Source organism: Strigops habroptila, chromosome 2 (assembly GCF_004027225.2).
Source record: "Strigops habroptila isolate Jane chromosome 2, bStrHab1.2.pri, whole genome shotgun sequence".
Taxonomy (NCBI): Eukaryota; Metazoa; Chordata; class Aves; order Psittaciformes; family Psittacidae; genus Strigops; species Strigops habroptila.
In genome coordinates, this window is record NC_044278.2 from 64,356,146 (window position 1) to 64,378,847 (window position 22,702).

Consider the following 22,702-nt stretch of genomic DNA (forward strand, 5'->3'; position numbering starts at 1 on the left):
TTAGCAGATACCTGGAGATGATTGAAGGAATGCAGTTTTCCAAGTAGAAATTGTTAAGGCAGGATTCAACTCTGTTCTAGCATACTTCTTTTCTTGTGAAAACTAATGCTTCAAAGTCTTGCAGCTGATACGGATGTGGAGCTGAAGGTGGAGCTCCATATGCTCCCAGATCTATCACTGGGTACAAAGCCTACGTGGTCCAGTTAGCTGCATTGCACACTAGGTATAATTTCCATGTGGAACCCAGTTCTATTTGCATTGAACTCAGTGATAGAAAATCCACTTTCTTTAGCATTACAGATGCCTGTGCTAAATCCAAGTTACAAAATATTCAGAGAGGATCATGTGTTCTGTCTTGCCAATTAATCAGATAAGAAGTACACTTATACTTTCCTAAAATTAGGGTACAGCTGGCTTGAAAGGAGAACGTGGTCCCCCTGGCCAACCTGGATTCCCTGGAGTACGTGGTGAAAGAGGTTTTCCTGGCCCTCCTGGGATAGGTACTGCAGGGTTACCTGGTGACAAAGGAGACAGAGGCTTTGCTGGAACCCCAGGTTTACCAGGCCTTCCAGGTAATGCTATAGCATGCTTTAAAAAAAGACCACACAAAACCCAAACAAACAAAACCCAAACCCAACAGTTCTGCCCTTTAAGTGATACAACTTACAGGACCACCAGAATTTAAGACTGAAATAAAAAAATCTTTCTAATTTGAATCACTTAAACCTGCAAATTTTTGAGGGCAGGTTTCTTGAAGAATTTTTTTAGGCCAAATGGAATGGTTTAGCTTCATCTTAATTTTCTATGAATCTTCTACAAAAAAACTTCCTAACAAGTCAGTTGTAATGGTATGGATGGGCTAATATTGCTAGCTAGGTGAAACTCCCTTGTTTAATTTCATCAGTTCCTGTGTTTAATGCATCTTTACATTCACAGGAGCAAAGGGCGAAGCAGGACGAACGGTAACGCTCCCCGGACCTCCTGGGGCAGATGGGCTTCCTGGGCCACCTGGTTTCCCTGGACCCCAAGGTACAGTAGCCTGTTAATCTTTGTCTGATGATCATAATGGCTCTGTTCCCCAGAAGCTGGCCTTTTCATTAACATTTGTCTTATTTTCACTTGCAAAGGTGACAAAGGGGATCCTGGGCTTCCAGGTAGACCCGGCCTGCCAGGAGAAAAAGGTGCTGTTGGGCAGCCAGGTATAGGGTTCCCTGGGCCTCCAGGACCCAAAGGTAAGATAAAGTTACCCATCTAACACTGCTGGTATAACTGGAGCGTGGATGGAGGCATGCACTATCATCCAGGCATGGCTGCATGAGATTTGGGAGGTGCAACTGAAGAACTTCCCTTATGGAAGTCCACAAGCACCACAATAAAAATACTTTCAGCACACGCTTGCTTTGCTTTGTGCAGTGATGTGTAGATACATTGTCAAAGCTACTGCCAGAATGTAAAATGATATAGTGCAATATCTTACATTGCAGCAACTGAGGTTGCTGAGAGATGAGATGACCTTTCTGAGAGATGGTCAAAAAAACCATGCTGATATAACTATAACATTTTTGGGCCAGAGATAGCAGCTCTGGTTTGGTTAGAATACCAGCTTGTTCAGCATAAGTTTGATCTTCCCTGCATGGCCATTGTCAAGAGTATGCACATAGCTTAGAGGGAGTCTAAATATTTTGTATTTTGGAGAGATGTACTTAATAGTACTGTTACTAATTTAGAACTAGATGACTGAGCTTTCAGGAGCCGCCTAAATATCCAAAGTTCTTGTGTATCTTCATTATTATTTCATTTATTATGATTTCACACACCAATGAACTGGAAGGATCAGGAAGACGTAACAAAGAGAAAAGGCAAAATTTTACCTGTGACCACCTCCAGTTCCTCCAAGATTGGTGTGGGATGTGCCTGAACAGAAGATGCCTGTTGCATCTGGAAAAGGATTGCTGTATGCTCTTTGATGCCAGCAAGAAAGGAATGACATATCAAATATATTTCTTTCAAGGATCCTTCCTTGAATTCAGCTTTACCTAATGCCTATCCTGGGGCTTAGCCTAAAAGCTGGATTTTCCAGTCCCTGAGACCTTTGCTTGGGAGAGAAGCTTCATCTCAATTTATTGAGCATGTACTGGAGTTGAGTGAATGGAGGATGTGAACAGTTCAGTTAGAGGCTTGAAGAAACAGCAGAGGACACTTGCAGGCAGAGACAGTAATGATGTGAGTTTTGGTTTGTTTTGTTTTATAGGTTTCCAAGGTCAGCCTGGCTCGCCTGGTCTTCCGGGGACTCCGGGAACCCCTGGCCTGGATGGCTTGCCAGGTGTACCAGGTTTACAAGGTCAAAAAGTAGGTGTCAGCTGCTGGTACTGTTATTTGTGATTGCCTGTGCTAACAGGAATGTGTGTAAAGATCCTGCTCTTAAAAAAACTCCCCAAAACTGGCTAAACTGTCCTTCCTACGTTTCCTACTATGCACACAAACGAACAGAGTAGATGGATGAATGCTTGATATTAACACTAAAGGCCTTATGGCTCTCCCCTGAAGTCATGTATAATGCTCTGCCTCTGATTGATTTAAATAGTCAGTGAATGAATTCTTGGGTTTGATATGTTGATTCCTAATCTGTTGTATTTCTTTGGCTAGGGCGAACCTGGTGTAGGTCTCCCTGGCCCTAAGGGATTGCCAGGCCCCCCAGGCCCAGCTGGCATCCCTGGAGAAAAGGGAAGTCCAGGACTGCCTGGTTTACGTGGTGAGCAAGGCTTTCCAGGCATACCTGGACAGCAAGGATTCAGAGGTAACATTGCCAGAAATATATTCAGATCTGTATTTCTATTTCTTTTAAAGTCACTCGCTCATAGATGCAGCAGAAAGTCTATTCACCACTGAGATATCCTGCTGATGTCTGCCATTTTTCCTTCTCCTTGTTTTCTCCTACCAACCACCACTAACAAGTGCGAGCAGCAAAGAGCAGCCCTTCCTCCAAGCCCAGGCAGGAGGCAATACAGGCTCAAATGATGTGCTGTTGGCCAAGTGCTTCCAAAGCACCTTGTCTAGCATCTTCAGCACAAAGATTTCAAATAACATCGGAGGACACTTGGCCTATGTCTGTGTTTCCCCACAGGTGACCCTGGCCTCCCAGGACTGCAAGGCTTGCAGGGCCCTCCGGGCGCACCGGGGCTGGGCCTGCAGGGGTCACCGGGACCCGCCGGGCAGCCAGGACCACAGGGACCGCCAGGTGAGGGGAAAATACTCTATAGGAGTGGACTTTTGGCATAAGTGGATATTTGCATTGGTAAAAGCATTGCTCGTGAACTGTTTTGTGGTGTGAGGTTGTGGGGATGCATGGAGGGGCATGTTGGTGGGCTGCCTCTATCTGGTCCAAAACACAGGGCGAGGCCTCCAGGGAATGCCTGCCATTTTGTTTGGTCTCCTCAGGTCATTCGCAGGTAATATATATGCAGTTAGAAAATGAGGACTGTTTCTGCTGTCTGCCTTTGACTCTTCATTCTTCGTGCCATGTAATTTCTGAACCGCAGGTGGACATTATCAGATATTCTTGTTAACCATGTTCCCCATGCTCTGTTAAGGACTAATCCTATATCTTCTTTTTTCCCTAGGATTTCCTGGAATAAAAGGAGAAAGGGGCTTCCCCGGTATCCCAGGTCTAGATATGCCAGGACCAAAAGGGGATAAAGGTAGCCCTGGCCAGCCCGGAGTGCCAGGCTCTGTGGGGTTACCCGGCCTGCCAGGTCCACAGGGGGCCATTGGACTGAAAGGATCGGCAGGTAAAGAACTTTTACCTCGGAAACCATCATCTTTGACTACTCTTTTAGTAAGTTTTGGTATCATGCCCTTTCACTCAGTCAGGAATTGATCCATCAAAGAGCCCAAGCCTGGGAAAGCACACAGGCTGATGTCAGTAAAGCAGCTCTGTGCACGTGTAATTGAACTGCTATTCAACTCCTTCGGTGGGTCAAATCCAGTGACTTGCAGGAACTAGCTTTTAGCCTGTAATAATGCAAGAGGATTATTCTGCACCATTTCAGTGACAGAATGTGGTTTTAATAATGCCTTTCTTAATGACGGCATTGTTTACTGTAATAGGAAGTTTTAAGAATCTATCAAAAAAAAATTACAAATGGTTTTAGTCTGGTTTTCATAACACTGTTTTTTACTGTTGTTTTCTCTATCAGGCTGTTTTAAATTAGTCATCTTCTTTGTCCCATTTTTCCTTAAGTAGTGCAATTCCTGTTTCTTGTACTTCTTTACACTGCTTGCTTTATTTCTGTTATTCACACTTTCACTTTGGTTTCAGGAGCCAAAGGAGAAATGGGAGTTATGGGAACTCCTGGATTGCCAGGAACTCCTGGACCAGTTGGAGATCGAGGGTTGCCTGGTGAAAAAGGTAAGAGAGAGATTTTCTAAAAATCAAAATTGTAAAATCCAATTCTCCCAGCAGAAGACAAGTCTGGAAATAACCAAATATAAGGAGTATGCTTGGCCTAAGGAATGTTTTACGTTAAGTAACTTCCCTGTAAGTTAGAAATAGTGTAATTTAGAAAGCCGTGTCCTATGAGCAGTTTTGTATTTGAGCACTGAGCCATGATTTTTGACCCAGTCTTCAACAACTTAAGGGTTGTTGAACTTAGGTGCTAGGATGCTACAGATATTACTCCAAAAAAAGCACTGTATTTGAAATTATAAGAAGCCAGCAGGAAGGTCTTATTTAAATCCTTCAAATAATCACAGGATTATAGAACTGTTTGGATTGGAGGGATCTTAAAAATCATCTAGTTCCAGCCCCCCTGCCATGGGCAGGGACACCTTCCACTAGACGAGGTTGCTCAAAGGCCCATCTAGCCTGGCCTTGAGCACTGCCAGGGATGGGGCAGCCACAGCTTCTCTGGGCAACCTGTGCCAGTGTCTCACCACCCTCATAGTGAAGAATTTTTTTCTTAATGTCTAATCTAAATCTCCCCTCTGTCATCTTAAAGCCATTCCCCCCATCCTGTCAGTACATGCCTTTGTAAAACGTTCCTCTCCAGATTTCTTGTAGTCCTCCTTTAGGTACTGGAAGACTGTATTACTACTGAACTCCTACCCCTATTGTTTTCAGTCTAAAATTAATGACCATGAGGCAGGAAAAAATATGTCAACTTTTTTTGACAGAGCTATTTTGAAGTCCTGGTATAAAAATCTTGATATGAGATAAATGAGATGTTCCAGAGCATGGTATTTGGTGCTCAAAATTTGAATGAATAGCTAATTTAATTTGTTGGTGTCTACTGAATATCTTTTTAATTAGAAGTTTTATATGCCACTATAATATTCTGTGCTATCCCTTTATAGGTAGCCAAGGTTTCAAAGGTGTAGTTGGACCACAGGGTGATCCTGGTGTCAAAGGAGACAAAGGTGAAGCCGGTCTCCCGGGCAAACCTGGAACAATGGACACCATGGATATGGTTAGTCTCAAAGGCCAAAAGGGAGATCAAGGAGAAAAAGGTAACTTTAGTTTCTGATTGTGGATAAGTGTAATCAACACTTAAATACTGTTAAGCAGCAATGCTTTGAGTTCAGTTGTATCTTAGTTTTTGAAATAAGATTAAAGTATTTCACACAGCAAATGCAGGTACATTTCTGGTATCTTTCAACTCCATGGAAAAGAAGATTAATCACAGACAGAAAGGGTTTTCGTTGCATGGGAGAAGTTCCATTTGCCCTTGTAAAATCCATTTTACCTCTTTCATCTGAAGAGTCTCTCAAAAGAAAGGAAATTTTAAAAGTAGAAACTAAAGCTTGCCAGAACAGAAAAGCTGTCTTTCATGTAGACATATAGTGGAAACACTGTTGTGGCCATGAAGACCAACTGATACTGTAAGAAAAAGTGGGTTGCCTTTTTTGGCACGCATGTTTTTTTTGTGGCCTCAAGAAATTTCAGGGAAGACACACCATAGGCCACCGACACCAAAAGATCAACTTATGTCAGTTTAGAAACATCTGGAAATATGCAGGAGAAAGACAATCAACTTTCTATTTAGAAACTTAACGATGGTAGAGATATTAGGGGATTTTAGACAATGCATTCTTCTTGGACTTTTATTTTTAGCTTTACATGAATGTTTAGTTGTTTAAGATCATTCTCTCTCTTGTTTTTCCTTTCAAAGAAAAAAATAGTGTATATTTTATATATTTTTATTATTTGTCCCCTTTATATTGTGATTTACTTTTTATTAAAAAAATTCCATAAGAATTTTTAAATAAATGATAACTGTTTTAGCTAAAATAGAAGTGTAGGGCTTAGAAGGGAGCTACTGGGATCATGTAGTTTTCCATTTCCCTCAACCAGATCCTTCAGCCTTTCATTATATTTCATGTTTTCTGAAATCATTATCATTCTTGTTACCTTTTCTGTCTTCTCCCCAATTTGGCTGCATCCTTGTTAGAGTGAACTTTGCTAAACCAAGTAAAGTACTTCAATTTGGGTCATGCTAGAATTAAATTTTCCTTTCTTGAAACAACAGCTAACTCAGTTTGTGATTAGTTATAATCCTTAGTCCTTCACTTCTGGACAGGTGCCTATGCAATTGGTTTTTATTTGAATGCATGCTTTTGACTTCTTATCACGTATGTGGTGTATTACATTTTTTGAAATTCATGATATTGATTTCAACCTTTACTCCAACTCTTCTGCAGTCTAATTCTGTCCTCTTTTTAAGTCTTTCCAGTTCAGTGTCAACTATACATTTAATCAATTTACTCTCTGTTGGGCTCCAGACAAAGCGTTTGAGACTCCTTTTCAGTTTGGCAGTGACTCACCAATAACTATACTATGTTATGTCTGAACTGTGGGAAGAGGATGGTTTCCTAGGCTATGTACCTCTAAAGTCCGTGTCCTGGCTATTTGTCAGAATAAGACCTGGGCTCATGTGTCCTGGTTGGGTCTCAGAGAAACATGGGCATGTGGATAGGTAGTGCCTCCCAGCTTGGACACACATGGACTGCAAGGGAAGGCAGGAGCAAGTGTGGACTGCATCCATCTCTAAGCCAAGGTGCAGCTTCTAAGAGCACTTTTGTATTTGATGAGGCTCCCAGCCTATAAAGATTTCATCTAGATTAATTTTCTCATTTGTTCCTGATCTTGATATGTATGGTTGTATGAAAAGCTTGTTGGTTTTCATTACATTCTTATCTACTGCTAGCCTGAAGGTTGACTGATTGAAAATGAGTTTTATTTTCTTTCTAGAAATCCAAATTAGGCACACTGGTTATATGCAAATAAAGAAGCCTTTGCTGAGAAATTCAAATGCTTGATTTCCTTGGTTTCTAACTTCATCTCTCCAGCACTAATAATGAACACTTGCAAACATGTATGCTCTACCTTTTCCTGACCACACACAGTCTAGAGGTTGGCCTGGCTCACACAGCCTGGAAGTTTAAATTCGAAACAGAACCAAGCCTGCAATTTCTGCTGTTAGTCTGCCCATCTCATCCTCTTCAAACGAAAGATACTTAGTACCAGTAGAGAAGAATAATCTAGTTATTCTCTATAATTTTATGATCTGCCTTCATCTCTCTAGGCATGAATATCACAGTAATGCTTTGAAAATACTTCTAAAATACTAACTGTGCAGAAAAGACACAGTATTTTTATGGAAGATTATCAGTGATGTTTAATGAAAAAAAAAGTTTTGGACATCTTGGGACCTTTTGAATGAAATCTGCTTCCTTAAGAACATTTGGTGAACTATTTTCAGTAACCTATTGCCCTCTACCTATATGTGACACTAACAGAAAGGATTATGACCAAAAAGCATGGACCTTAAACCCGGATAAGAGGCACACTACAGAATAAGATATGAAGCCTTCTGGAATGATGAAGATGCTTTAACATTAGATAGAACTGAGGAAACAGCAAATTTCTGGCTGTGAAGTGGTTGTTGTTTACATGTATCTTTTTAGACAGCAGACCAGTCAAATTAATAATTTCTGTAACACCTGAGTCTCGAACTTCTGAAGTAACTCATTAATCTAACTCAAACACATGTTCAATTGCAATTTCATTTAAAGACATAACTTGCCTTGTAATTTGGACAGACACCTATACAATTGTAATAGTTTGCAGCCTTTCCTCAGCACTGGTGTAGTAACTGGAACGTTGTGTTTCAACGTGAAACTGTGACTTTACTGGGCAATGTATTAAGCTTGAATTCAGCCATTTCCTTGTTCAGCAGAGAGAAGCAACAGTGATCAAAAAATAATTGGAAGGACTATTATATGGTAGATTTTGATAAAACTGATCTCACTGTGTTTGTTTTCTTGGTGTCCAGGGGACCATGGAGCAACAGGAGAAAAAGGATTACGTGGGGAATATGGAGAACCAGGAATTCCAGGGAAGGATGGTGAACCTGGTACTCCGGGACAGCCAGGTATGTCTGAAGCTACCAACAGAGAGACTGTTCATCAGGTATTTGAAACTTCATTAATTAATGGGACTCTTAATTTCTCTGCTGTCCATAGGACCAAAAGGTGATCAGGGCCCCCCAGGATTTCCAGGGGATCCAGGAGTTCCAGGACAAAAAGGATCGGTTGGTGAAATGGGTTTGCCAGGTATTGACTGCTGGGAATTTCCTGCTATTGTTTTCCACAAATTAATATAGAACATTATGAGACCTGTATAGAATATTTGTTGGAGTAGATCTACTAAATGGTTGCACTATTTGCAATATCTGAACTTTAGACTTTTGGGACATTGCTTTTTCAATCCTATTGTGATATACAAATAACAGGATGGTTTCCTAAGTTTCTACATGAAAATCATTTAGCTGTATGTGTAGGATTTGTGTATTTGTTTCAGGCAGGCACTTTTTCAAGTAATATCTGTTTTTCTGTCTCTGTCTCTGCTAGTATGTGGACTGCATTAAGCTACTTGTGTATTTTCCACCTTCTAAAATGTTTGATGTGTTGCTGTGTACTGCCTGTAAACTACAAACTGTAGTGGTCTAGGAAGAATGTTGTTGTGAAGGGGATTGGTAAAGAATAGAATGGAGAAGAACCTACATCTCATCGTGGAAACTTGGTCTCTATTCAGATGGTCTTGTGCCTAGATATTTAGGAAATCAACGGTGGAAGACTGAAATGATAAAGCAGGGCAGAAAAATTTGCGACAGCAGAGTCCCTTTGTCACTGTGGTCCTGTTAGAAATTCTTCAAATCAACATCATAAACTTTTATTCAAATCTTACTTTTAGGAAGAGCTCTAAATCCAAGATTATGACCTTCTCTTATGAGGAGAGTTTATCTTCCCGTAAAAAGTCCCATTTACAGAGCAAATCTCAAAAGTTAATTTGCTACCTATTTTTAGTGAGTTACATTGCTTTTCTACCTCTGAATAGCTAAGGCAACGCTGAAGAATCATTGTCAACACTGCTAAGGTACCACTAGTTCTGATACACCCATTTTTCCTTTTCTTTTGCTAGGAACACCTGGAGAAAAGGGTCTGCCAGGAGTACCAGGTTCACCAGGCACACCAGGGTTCCCTGGGCAAAAAGGTGAAAAAGGAGACAAAGGAGCACCAGGTTTTCCTGGAATTGGCTTTCCAGGGTCTCCTGGTGAAAAGGTATTTATACCCCTAAGGATTTCATTGTCTGTTTCTACCAAATACCTTATTTGAAAAGATGCTGTTGGCCTTTAAGCTATTTTATTGTATTTTCTGATATGCTTATTTAAATACCTGGTAGGTATTGAAAGGTGTGCATATGTGCAGGTTTAGGTGCATCTGTTTGATGGGACCACTATCTCCAACGTTCTTGCTTATTCTGTCTCTTCAGAATAGGCTAATTTACAGTGCTAGAAATGTGGGTGAGGGGAAGAACTTTTTAAAAATGCTAAGTAAATAAAGTGAAAAGGGCTTCTAACAAACAGAGCAAATAATCACACTGAAATAGTATTTCTGTACTTTTACAGAAATACAGGGAAGCTGAAAAGAACTCTAAAATGCTCAGATATTACTGAAAAGAGAACTGTATTAATACTGTCTCTAAAGTTAATTTAATCTCTAATACTATTCTAATAGGATTCTCATTTGTTTCACATTCCTTTTCTTAGCTATATGATGACAATAATCATGAAATTATAAGGAATAATTGTAAAAATAAAACTAATCTGGTAGCAAACTTGCTGAATATTTAAAGATTGTTTTGAACTGAATCCAGGACAGTAAGTTAAGAGGCTAATTTGGAAGAGACTTTGTAAAAACTGTCATAAAAATTCATAGAAAACTACTCATTTTCATGAGTAATATGTAGGTATTAAGCAGTTGCTATGAAAGTCAGTAATTCTGATAGTGGAATTTCATGCCAAATTTAATCCTAAATTACTTTGTTTCTAAATGGAAAAAAAATTCTTTATACATCTGATGGATAAGACAGGTGACACATACCATTGCAAACAGAAAAAGCTGTTTCATATTCAATGAGTGGATTTTATAATGTGTGCTGCTTCTTCTAGGGAGAACCAGGAAGAACGGGTAGTCCAGGTTTATCTGGAGATAAGGGTGAAAAGGGTAGTGCAGGAATTCCTGGAATGCCGGGTGCTCCAGGTCCCAAAGGATCCCCTGGCATCGCAGGATTTCCAGGCAAGTCTTTACGCTTTAATAAAACATAAATTGCAGTGAAAAATGAATGTGAAACTTATACCAAATATCCTGCATATAAACCCATGTCTTCTTCCTTTCCTTAGGAAGCCCCGGCCGCCATGGAGACAAGGGTGAAAAAGGACTTCCTGGTTTAAGTGGCATTCCAGGTTTAAAAGGAGAACCAGGTAGAAAAGAAATATAAAACACCAAATGCTACTTGAAGTATTGTTCACCTCCAGGTAGTGGCTAAAACAAATATGGTGGCATTCTACATTTGTTTTAGCTCAGATATTTCCTGCTACGTTTGTTCATTTCATAAGCAAAAAAATACAGTGCTGTTTCCCAGCTAAATCCAAGTCAGTGTAGTGTGGGACTAATACTTCTTTTACACTGTTTGTAGAAGAGATTTTACCACCTTTCATAGCACTGGTTGTTGCTATAGCCATTACTTCTGTTGTTTCTGAGTTAATTTAAAAACAGTAAAGTTGATCCATGGGCCTAAACCTCAGTCACCACATTAATATCATTCAGCAGATGTTAAAGAGGAATTAAGTCCATTGCTGTTATGAATATAACAGCATTTTTGAACTTGGAGTCTTATGTTCTTAGTTTACTGGCTGCAGGATACGTCATCTCATTGGACAATGGGCTGTGCTATATCACAAGTCTTTGCTGGGGTTCCTGCACTTTAAACTCACTGAAATTCATTATAATTAGCCATGTCAAATTTGTAATACTTGAGCCCTGTCTCACACCGATTTCATTCAGAAGTAACCTCAGAGAAAATCTGAAATCATCATGCAACTTCTGCTTGGTCTCTCTGGGAGAAAAAGAATAAGTGAAGCTCTTCTTTAGAGGGAAGAAAGGTGTAATAGAAAGTCTGATGAAGGTGAAATGAAAGTGGGAATTTTTTTTTTCAGGTGAACCTGGCCTTCCGGGTCCTGCTGGTTCCATTGGACAGAAGGGTGAACCAGGTTACGATGGGATTCCAGGTGCAGCTGGTGCAAAGGGTGAACAAGGTACTGTGACTGTCGTGTTAAGTTTATGGGATTTGAAAATGCACTGAGACAGGCTACACAAGAGTAGCTGGTAGACGGGTGTGCTGGGTTTGAGGTACTTTGAATAGAACCTTAGAAAATAAAGTTAGTATTGTGTCTTGCAAGTTACTATCATCCACCATTGTAAAGATGATCATTTAGATGAGCAACTGTGTTTGATCGGTGTAATCTTGAAAGAATTTATTTCTCAAAAGCTGGCAATACTTCAAAGAATTGGCATGTTTTGGAATTAATTTCAGTCTGCAACTTAGCTGTGAAATAATGGAGCAGGATTGCCTTTTCTTGTGGTAGGGTTTTCAGTCATACAGGACGCATTTTCCTAGATACAATACCAATACATAACCAAGATAGTCTCTGCACTGAAGAACTTTTGCCTAAACCATTTATTTAGATTTTATGCTTGCTTAATAGAATTTTGTTCATTACATGTTAAATTTAAGTCTATCCCATCTTCTAATTTTTTTTCTGCTTCTCTATTACAGGTGTTCCAGGTAGAGGACTTCCAGGATTTCCCGGTGCAAAGGGAGATAAAGGTAAAACATTTTTTTAAACAAGTAGCAAACATCCCTCACAACATACTATAAGCATACTTCTGTAATTCAGACAGACTTTCTACTTCATTCTTTCACATGCTATACCTTTTCACAGCAGGCAGAAACTCTGAGAGGCTTAAATACTAATTTCTGTTACAGTGGCAGCATCTTGGACATGAGTTAGCTATGCTCTAAAATAGGTAATTATTCATAGTGTGGAGTTTACTGCAAGCTGTGCTGTGATGAGGTAATATAAATAACTCCTGTATTTGTGTGCTGTGCTTTTGACTCCAGGTATTCCTGGTTTTGTACTAATTTTGCAAGAATCAAAGTCTAGTGAGGCTCTCTGCACCGGACAGCTAAAGATAATTGTTTCATAGCCAAGATACTGCAGTAACTTTTTTACCTGAGTCTGTTGTGCAGCCCAGATGCTATTTTATTCATTGCTAAAACAGTTATTCTGTATAGCTTAGTGCAGGATGTCTAAGCTATGCACAGGAGCATGATGCAGAGGTGCAAAAGGTAGCAGAGACCTGATGAGATCTTACTGAAAATTGTTACTACGTGGACTCTGGACTTACTAGCTATCACAATTTCAAGACCACTTGTGGTCTTTGCAAAGTGTGTCACTACACTGTGGCGTGAGAACAGCTCGATTGGCATGAGTTAGCGTTTGTTCAAGGTGTCTGTAATGCACCATGCTCCATTTGATGAAATAAGTATGTCCTAGACACTGGGCTGCAATATCAAAAGAAACTGTTTGAAGAAATATCAAACTGTTACTGATAAAGGAAATTATGATTAAAGAGTTTTCAATTTTTAAAATCCAGAAAACAAAAAAGATTCAACTAGTCCATCTATGAAATAAACATGACATGGCAGATTTTGAATAACTTACATAGCTTGAAATTCCAATGCCCTACCTCACTCATTCTTCCTATAAATACAGGAAACTTGTGTGGACAATCAGAAGTGGTAAACCAGAATTTTATTTACCATCTTAGAGCAATTAACTGTCATTAATTACTGAGAAAGCCCTAATGTTAGAGAACTTACTTAGTAAGTAGATTTTCTAATCATAGCTCAGTAAGGCATATGGAATGCTAGATTATAAGAGCACTTTTCTCACCTTATCCATCTTATTTTGTCAGCACAGCTCACTTCAAAATACCTGGGTTTAGAGTACATAGATATACAGCTGCCATCATTTGTGTTCCAAATGTATTGTACGTCCAAAGAAAGAAGTCCAGGATTTAAAGTCCCTGTTCTGTTCAGGCAAAAAGCCAGGGATATTGTTCTCTATACATTGTATTTCTCTTATTATTGTACTTACACGAGCTAATCTATATTATTCTTACTCAATCATGGACTGAATTGCAAATATTAACCATTTGTACAAGCCTTAAAGTATGTACAAGCCTTAAAGTAAGTACTAAGTGTCTAAATCTAGATGTTAGTAAAAAAAATATTCCATTTTTCTCCAGGAGCAAGTCCTTTTGTGCATAGTCAAGGAAAACATCCGTTACTCAGCTATGACAATAGTAATTGTAATGCAGTAAGGGTTTGAGGACTTTATATTCCTTGTGGAAAGACTGATAGAGAGATGCTGAATGTTCATCTATTTTTAGAATGGTTTAAAATAGCCAGTGATCAGTTTAGCTAAGAAAAGGTGTCAGTCAGACTAGTCTTTTCCTTATACTTTATGTCATAAAGTGGGAAATAATTTCCTAAAGTTTTGCATTTTTATACAAATGTATAAAGGCAAGGTCAATATTTTCTTAAGGAATAAAGCATACTGTGAGTGGATAATAGGGGAGAAGGTTACAGTAATTGTGATCCTTTCTCTAATCATGTTTTATTTGTGGGTTGTTTGGGTTTTTTTACAAATCTTAGGTGCAAAAGGTGATGTGGGCTTTCCAGGATCCCCAGGAAGTCCGGGGATCCCAGGCCTGAAAGGAGAACCAGGATATGCAGGTCCACCAGGCCCTAAGGGCAGCCAAGGTTTTCCTGGACTACCAGGAAGTGCAATTGAGGGCCCTAAAGGAGACAGAGGACCCCAAGGCCAACCTGGCCTTCCAGGTAATTCTTTTATCTTTGGTGTCAATGTACTGCTGTTAATCAAAGCTCACCTAATTAATTAATAATATAGTCAATAATGCATATCTTTGTTATATCCTCTTCTCAGAGGTCAGAGAAAAGCTCCCCTTCATAGGCAGCTTGGCGTTATATCCTAAAACAGGCTGATTTCATGTCCTTAGGTGGTTGGTATTGTCCAGAAGTCTTTCTAATGCTGAGAAGCGTGCTTCCCATTTCCATGTTTCCCTCTGGACTTTATTTACTGTTTTAAGGCTTCCATAGCTATATGTTCCTATGTCCTGGAGTGTTAATGTGTTTAAAAAGAGCCCTTATCTTGACAGTGAATGGCCCTGTACTGGAGGTTAAGGAGGAGAGTAGAGAAGAGCTGCAGTATGTCTCTAACACTTTCATACCTGAGAACGTACAACCTGTTTTACACATACACAAAACTCTCAAGTATTTTCTGTCAGCCACAGGCTGATAAGTGATGGTGTGGGGGGTCATATGGACATCACTGCAACAGATTCTCCTTCTTGTTTTCTTGAAATGTCACAATAATTACTTTGATTCTGTCCATCTGTAGACTGAGACAGCTTGTCCTTCATCAGGTACTGCTCTGAACGAATTTTGCCACTAAATAGTCTCTTCTTCTGGTTTGTAGGTTTACCAGGTCCAACAGGGCCACCAGGACCCCCAGGTCTGAAAGGGGCCAAAGGAGAGCAGGGAAGCAATGGCTGGCCTGGGACTCCTGGGGGTCCAGGAGTCAAAGGTGATCCGGGTTTCCAGGGACTGCCAGTAAGTTACTTTTGATACACTCCAGATTTTCTGAAAGCTGGTTCTTGTAATTAATGGATATATTAATCATAGATGTTTCATGATCAAAATAACAATTCTTTATGCTCAAAGTGCCTTTGGGACTCCCTGCTGACGATGTAAAGTCAGTTTGAAAACATTTCAATTCTCTCCTTTTAAAGGCTGCTTACCAATAAGCCCCAGTGAGTTAATGAACTTATTAGAAATTTATAGATAGTGAGTGGTAACATACAACACCCAGAATATAATTTATAGTGTATTAACAGTACAGGATGGCTGCAGCACATCCATAAATCCTGCAAATGCATTAGTAGTTAATTTTAAAGGTTGCATATATCACGATAAATTGCGTTCTGAAAATACCTGAATTGTTTGGTTTTGTTATGAAACCTTTCAAATAAAGTGCACTTTCAGTACTGTCAGTGATGAAATATAGCTGCTGATTTAGAAATACAAACAGGCAATGCTATTAATACATTGTTGGCATATATTATTCATTTTCCCTGGTCTAAACCAGTCCCTTTGGTGTATATTAGGGAGAATAAAGTAGAATAGGACAGTTACCTAGAATACTTGGTCTTCTATACTCTTTCGCTCAGATTGTCTGCTGTCTTTTTCCACTCTGAAAAATATGGTCTATATTTTAACTTTTAATTTCCTCTTTCCTACTAAGAAAATAATAAAATTTATGGAAGAAGGAATAAGAAAGTAGCCAAACATGACTCAACAATTCCTAGTGTACAAGAAGAAGGAAGACTCAGGAATAAGGTCCTGATGTGAAAGCAAGATACTGATAATGGACTTAAAATGTCCACATTATTCTTGATAATGCAGAGATCTACTACATCCTTTTCTGCATCCGGAGTCACTTCACAGAGACGTTAAGGATTTGATTCAGTGTTCTAACACTAGATCTTGGCTATATCTTTTTATCTTTGAGACCATACCATACCAGGTTTGAAGGTAGTAAATTTCAAAATAACATTCCAGTATATTATTTCCCCCGTTTTAAGAATTTGCAGTGCTTCTGCAGAGAGACGAGTTTCTATATGCCAGAAAATTCTAAAGTTTTCATGGGTTATTATTCCCAGGACTGGTTGTTTCTGAAGAATGGGAAATGCCAAAGGATTTTGATTCTGTGCTTTCAGTTAGAAGAAAGCTTTACTATCCTTGTGCCACAATGTATTCGATTGTTAAGTTAGTGTGAAATGCTCCAGTGAGAGTTATTTCAATATTAAACTTCCTCTGGTGATATATACTAAGATGGGTTTCTAATGTCTTCATGCTCCTCAATGCGACAGGCTCCTGCCCTGATTACAGTTCATTTGCTCATACTGGTCTCCAGGTACATAGTAACCTATATCACGAAGGAGATTTTGTTACAAGATGGGTGACACAGCCTGTCCAAAAATCCAATAAAGAAAAAGTAAATGTGGAAATCAGAGCGTGAAATACAAATCCCATGGGTTTTTCTGTGCATTTTAGACTTGAAATGAGAAAAGAAACGTTTTCATAATTTTAATGAACTGAAATAGTTTTGTTTTGTTTGAAGCAGATCCAAAACAAAATGTTGTTTGCCAGGCTATATCTGGTGGGGAAAAAAAAAGTTTAAGAATCTGCGTACTGTTGTGGAAAATGTATTTTGATGGAAAGCTTCCAATAAACTTTTCTTATAAATAATTACATTTTATGGTTATAACCTGGAAAAAAAAAAAAAGGTCATTAAAAAAACCCTCTTATAGTGAGATTCTCTGACTCATGACTGTCTTCTGAATGAATGTTAGCCCTCCTGTTTTATGCCAGAGAAGTTCACGTTATGATACAAAGAGAGGGCCATTTCTTCAAACAACCCTGCATATCATGACTATGTGGATGAAGGAAACTAGGGAACCTTACTTCAACCACACCAAGGGTAATAGTCTCATTGTTGACATCCATTTTTGAGCAAGTTTTCTCTTCTCCCTTTATAGTCAATGGAAAGAATTAAAAGTTCATAGGGAGCCATTCTTCTCACCTTAGTATAAACATCTAACTTATATCAAATGAAAAATCACTCTTCTGTGTGTCTACCCTATTGCTCTCCAAATATGATGAGGTGAATCCTGCCATTGGTATTATTTTTCACCGAGTACTCAGTTCACATTTCCAACCTCTGATCTCTAGGTTACTTAGCAAAGGGATTTTGTATCTTTCCTCCACCCGTGTTCACATTTTATTAGATAGCGGACTGTCACTGCCATTTTGCTTCAGCCAGGGAGAAACTCCAAACGATACTTACAAGGTTTTTGCAGATGCTCTGTAACAGACAAAAGAAGAAAAGGAAATTGACAGTCAAATAACTATTTACAGTGTCTTTTGAAATATGGGCTTGGTTTTCCTTGAAGTGAGGCTATAGTGAACTTGTTACCATTAATTTTGGGAGAGCAATTTATAACAGTGAAGGCAGAAGGAAGAGTTCACATTGTGTTTGAAGCGTTTAAGTCCTTGTATATTTTAGCCCTGTTGAGAAGTAAAAATCTTCAGAGGATTATAAATTGTTGAGCACATTTCATTTCATTCTACATGTGAAAGTAGAAGTATTCAAGTCTGCTATGGTCTAGAATGACCCCATTCAATTATCTGACTAGACACTGCCTTGTGGGGCTGCACTGAAATTAGTATTTGCTGAGCTTTGTGCTTACTGATGTTTTTCAAGACAATATATATGGTCTATGGTTGGGAACCTTTTTATTAGCTATACTGTTAGTGAGTCCTTATTCTGAACTAGTAAGTTTAGTAAGAATAAGGTGTCATGCTTGTTCCTATAAGAGAAGCTTCTTATCCAGTCATGGTAGAGAGTAACCATTCCTTAAACTTAATGGCTTTTCTCTCATATTAAATGTGCTTTTTATAGGTTTCTGAAAATATCCAGACTGTTTGAGTCATATCATAATAGTGTAGGATAACTATATTTAACATTTTCTTTTGTACAGGGTAGTCCTGGTTTACCAGGAGATATTGGTCAAAAGGGTGATCTGGGACCTCCGGGAGTTCCAGGTGTTCCAGGTGAGAAGAAAATTTACCATAGTCCTAAAAAGTATGCAGAGATGTCACTTTCATGTCCTTCCTCTCTCAAAAAAAGATGCTCAAAGAATATTGACTCTGTGTTACAAATTACTGAAACAGGACATTGAAAACTGCATGAAAAAGCATACAAGAACATGGAGATTTTTCTCAAGGTTTTTTGCCTTTTGCCTGTTATCTTGCTTTGCTAATTGTAAGTGTGCGCTTGTTTTAAAAGATGGATGTAAAATCAATGCTTAGACATTACCAGTCAAGAATCTTCAAGATTTTCCTAAGAATTGGAGAAGCAAATATTATAGCTATATTTGAGGAAACATGGGCTCAGTATGTCTCCAATATTGACTATATTGCTATTACTGTCACCATCATTTACATGAAAACACCGCCTGTATAAAAAATGCAGTTACTAATAGAAAAAAAATTCGTGTACTTTAAAGATATTATTAATTGAAGTAAGGTAGGTTTTGGGTTTAGCCATCATTTATTTGGTTACTTAGTTCTGTATTTGTATCTTGTTCTTGCAAACAGTTAAAAAATACTTGTGCAAATAAAGTCATGGCCTTTACATGGTCATGGGGTGGCACATGATTATTCTGCACATACCTTTCCAAATCAAGAAAATACTGAATTTTCATGTAAATATTTCCTTTCACTCCAGGTCCAAAAGGATCTCCTGGCTTCCCAGGCCTTAAGGGTGAGCGAGGTGACCAAGGTCTTCCTGGATCTAAAGGTATAATATGAAGACTTGCTTTTTTCCACCAGATGTTGTTAAAATGATAATTTGTGACTAATAATGGTATCTCTCTCCCCCTTTTATTCAATGTAACAAGTTAGAATATGACACCATATATCATGGTATCAGCATCTGAATTATAGAATCACAAAATGGTTTGGGTAGGAAGGGACCTTAAAGATCATCTAGTTCCATTCCTCTGCCATAGGCAGGGACACCTCCCACTAGACCAGGTTTCTGAGAGCCCTGTCCAACCTGACCTTGAACACTTCCAGGTCTACAACTTCACACGTTGCCAGCTCACAGCCAGTTTTTCATCTGTCCACAAGTTCTTCTCTGCAGGGCTGCTCTCAGTCCATTCATCCGCCAGTGTGTATTGATGCTGAGGATTGCCCTGAGCCAGGTGCAGGACCTTGCACTTGGCGCTGATGAACTTCATGAAGTTCACACTGGCCTGCTTCTGAAGCATGTCAAGGTTCTGCTTCATGGCATCCCTTCCTTCTAGCATATTGACTACACCACTCAGCTTGGTGTCATCTGCAAACATGCTGAGGGAACTCCATGCAACCTAAAGTCTGGGCAGCTATTTCAGTCCTTGGGAGGTCTGTTTGGATGGAGATGTCAACATAGATAGGCTACAGTGCTTCCATTTAGGTTTCAGCTACAGCCTTGCAGTTGCTTGTGTAGACACCGTTTTCATTCTGCAGGTCAGAGTCTCCTTACAGTTCTTAGAAAAATAGTCCACTTTAAAAACAGTAATTCTTTTGAAAGATGTCATCCTTCTAATTGTAATTCTCTGGAGATCTCAAGCTTCTAGGTAGGCTTGCATAGCCATCATTTGGCATGACCGTCAGGGCTGCAGCCTAAGCCTGCTGTGGAGCAGAGCAGACAACAGCCCAGTAACTGGCAAAGTGTGCAGCCCTTCTGAGCAAACTGCTGCCCAGACTGACAATGCCACCTCCATCAGATGCCACTTCCTGTTTGCACACCCTGGTCACAGTGCTGCTTGTCAGAGCTACATCTGTGGGCCTGCTCTGTCCTTTGTGGTGGGAGATGGGAATGTAGGAGGTAGCAATATGTTTTTCAGCAGCAGCATGTGCAGCTACTTAGGTGTTACCAGAGGCTTGTCAGTGGCAGAGGCCCAGCCTAGGCTGTTTCCCCCATTGTGCCTTGGACCCCATTGTCTTATACCCTCAGTTAACTTTGGGTTTGGCTTCATAATGGGTATGACCCTACTCAATGCACATATAAAGTCTTGGACAGATTGATATCTTGTAGCTGTAGGCTTTGTCTATTCTGTGACTCTAAATGGCAATACAAAGTAACATTGTTTTCTCACTTTATTGTGCAATACTAAATATGTGCTGATTTCCTCTGTTAACTTTGGCAGGTTTACAAGGTCCACCAGGCCCACCAGGTGCGTTTCAGCTTGTTAAAGGTGATCCTGGTTTACCTGGCCCTGTAGGACCAGTTGGTCTCAAAGGATTCCCAGGACTTCCAGGACCCAAAGGACAGCAAGGTGAGAGTTTCAAACTTGCAGTAGAAACACATTTTAAGTAACGTGAAAGTAAACCAGTGGTAGGCTAGACACTGGAAGATTTTTGATATAATATTACATAGCTTTTTATAAGCCACTTAAATTGCGTCAGCGATGAGGAGGAGAGTCATCCAAAAGAGTCACAGGAACAGATGCCTTCCTAGTGATTTTCTTATAGGCAGTCATCACACCAGTATCGGAGATCAGCAGTAAGCAGAATGACTGGCAACACACTGCTCATCCTTTCCCCAAAATGTATTTGTTAGGGTATCTTCTGTCTTTAGTGTTGAATCCAAACTTAATTACTGTCTGTCTCTGGGAGAAGACAAGCATGAGGAAAAACACTTCAATCTTGAAGCAGAAAGTGCTTCCTGAGGAAGCTTGTTCCATAGTCCTAGATTGCAATTTTTGAAAAGAAAAGGTGAACTGCAAAAATTAAACGTGTTAGAGAATAAGTTTAAGAGAATAAATAAGAGAATGGAGCAAACAAATGAAATGGTAGCACAAGGACACATGTCCTTCAGAATGACAGGACATGGAGAGTGGGAGTTCAGAGGTGTTCTTAAGCTAGTAAGATTCTAAGGGAAAGCTTTGTTCTTGGTTGTTTTATGAGAAGATAATGGGGTATTACAGTGGAATATAATTAATATCTTGTTTCTATTTAATATAATAGATAATGGAAGATTGCTTTTGAAGGTGGGGTTACAACTTTGCAACTGCTTTCAATTAGGAAATAGATATGAAATAATCTCAGTGGTTGAACACAGCGTGGGTTTGCTTGTAAGGGATCTGTTGCTATTCTCTGTAGTCAGTTCAATATGTGAACACAATATTGCTTTTTGAGTGATCAGGAAAATGACAGCTGTGCCTATCTAAAGCTTGTCATGTGCCACAGAAGTGCTGGCATGGTGCTGATGATATTAACTTATTTTTCCCAAAGTCAGAGTTACTAAGTTTACGTAGGACTCAAAGCATCCCTAGAAATCGATAAAGGGAGGACATAATGTATGTCTGAAAACCTGTTTGGGAAGAAGCTAAGAGAATACTGCTTTTTCCCGTGTTCATGACCCTACTTTTTTATGGTCTATTTTTGACTGAGTCATATGACAAGCAGAGAGGGAAGAGATTGCTGCCCTTCCTTTTCATATTCCAGGCGAATACTAGTTATTTTAGAAGCACACCCTCTGCTTACTTCTATGTTCTTCTCTATTATAATCACTTTGCCTGCAGTAACCCACATATGTGCTCTAGATATCGAAATATATGCACTGAATCTGCATGAGTTTAGTTTATGCTGAGGTGTGCCTGTGCTGTACTGAATAAAAAGGCAAAAAGTCCGAACTAACAGGAAGTGATATCCAGTAATAACTATTCCTTGTTTTTCAACAGGGGTGACAGGACCTTCAGGTGTACCCGGACCACCTGGTAGCCCAGGGTTTGATGGTAGACCTGGGCAAAAAGGAGAAGCTGGTCCCTATGGTCCCCCAGGTAAGCCCATGAGTTCTTCAAAGACTTGATTCCTTCACAGAAAAATAACATAGGAGATTAGCTGTGAATGTATCTAATTTAACTTATTTAGTTGTGTAGGCAGACTACTGCTGTCTAAGAGGTAAAAGGAGACTCTCTGTATTGTAGGGCCCAGAGGATTCCCTGGTCCACCTGGCCCTGAAGGTTTGCCTGGGGCTATGGGCCCACCAGGTGCACCATCTGTTGCTCATGGCTTCCTTGTTACCAGACACAGTCAAACCACTGAAGAACCAGCGTGTCCATTTGGAACAAGGCTGATTTACCATGGCTACTCCTTGCTTTATGTACAAGGCAATGAAAGAGCACATGGCCAAGATCTGGGTAAGTAGAGACCAGATTAGAATTCAATTAGAATTCGTTACAAACCAAATGTTTCTTTCATTTGTAGAACTGTATTGAACAAACCTGTATAATTACTCTTGGCTAGCTGGTAGTTTATTATGCCTTCTAGGCTGCTACAAATAATGGTTTGGTATATAGTGGAAACAGTGTCAGTTTACCTAAGAAAGTCTTTATCAAAGCCTTTGATGTGGTCATCCATGTATCTTTGTAGTCAAATTAGTGAGATATGGGCTGGCTAAGTAGGTGATGAGTGGAAAATTTGTGGGTCCATCAGGCTCAGAGGGATGTGATCAGATGTACGAAGTCTGAGTGGTGGTAGTTGGTTAGTGATGTCCCTCAGGAATTAGTACTGGAAAATACTGCTCAATGATTTTATTAATGACAT

The 22,702-nt window shown here is 39.6% G+C and overlaps 1 protein-coding gene across 2 annotated transcripts in view; it reads left to right on the forward strand.

Annotated features, from left to right (window-relative positions):
- Nucleotides 1-22,702, forward strand: part of COL4A1 (collagen type IV alpha 1 chain) — a 124,487-nt gene that overhangs the window by 90,601 nt on the left and 11,184 nt on the right. Inside the window, exons 26-48 of one of the 2 annotated variants that reach the window (XM_030477905.1) lie at nucleotides 404-572; nucleotides 937-1,029; nucleotides 1,128-1,232; nucleotides 2,252-2,349; nucleotides 2,647-2,797; nucleotides 3,125-3,238; nucleotides 3,621-3,788; nucleotides 4,319-4,408; nucleotides 5,353-5,505; nucleotides 8,331-8,429; nucleotides 8,521-8,610; nucleotides 9,479-9,618; nucleotides 10,509-10,635; nucleotides 10,740-10,820; nucleotides 11,556-11,654; nucleotides 12,176-12,226; nucleotides 14,120-14,305; nucleotides 14,964-15,097; nucleotides 18,088-18,160; nucleotides 18,837-18,908; nucleotides 20,302-20,430; nucleotides 21,838-21,936; nucleotides 22,084-22,296. In XM_030477905.1, the coding sequence (XP_030333765.1) occupies nucleotides 404-572; nucleotides 937-1,029; nucleotides 1,128-1,232; nucleotides 2,252-2,349; nucleotides 2,647-2,797; nucleotides 3,125-3,238; nucleotides 3,621-3,788; nucleotides 4,319-4,408; nucleotides 5,353-5,505; nucleotides 8,331-8,429; nucleotides 8,521-8,610; nucleotides 9,479-9,618; nucleotides 10,509-10,635; nucleotides 10,740-10,820; nucleotides 11,556-11,654; nucleotides 12,176-12,226; nucleotides 14,120-14,305; nucleotides 14,964-15,097; nucleotides 18,088-18,160; nucleotides 18,837-18,908; nucleotides 20,302-20,430; nucleotides 21,838-21,936; nucleotides 22,084-22,296 (2,734 nt within the window). Of the gene's footprint in view, nucleotides 1-403; nucleotides 573-936; nucleotides 1,030-1,127; nucleotides 1,233-2,251; nucleotides 2,350-2,646; nucleotides 2,798-3,124; nucleotides 3,239-3,620; nucleotides 3,789-4,318; nucleotides 4,409-5,352; nucleotides 5,506-8,330; nucleotides 8,430-8,520; nucleotides 8,611-9,478; nucleotides 9,619-10,508; nucleotides 10,636-10,739; nucleotides 10,821-11,555; nucleotides 11,655-12,175; nucleotides 12,227-14,119; nucleotides 14,306-14,963; nucleotides 15,098-15,788; nucleotides 16,796-18,087; nucleotides 18,161-18,836; nucleotides 18,909-20,301; nucleotides 20,431-21,837; nucleotides 21,937-22,083; nucleotides 22,297-22,702 lie in introns of those variants that run through there. The other variant, XM_030477906.1, reaches the window with a different exon arrangement.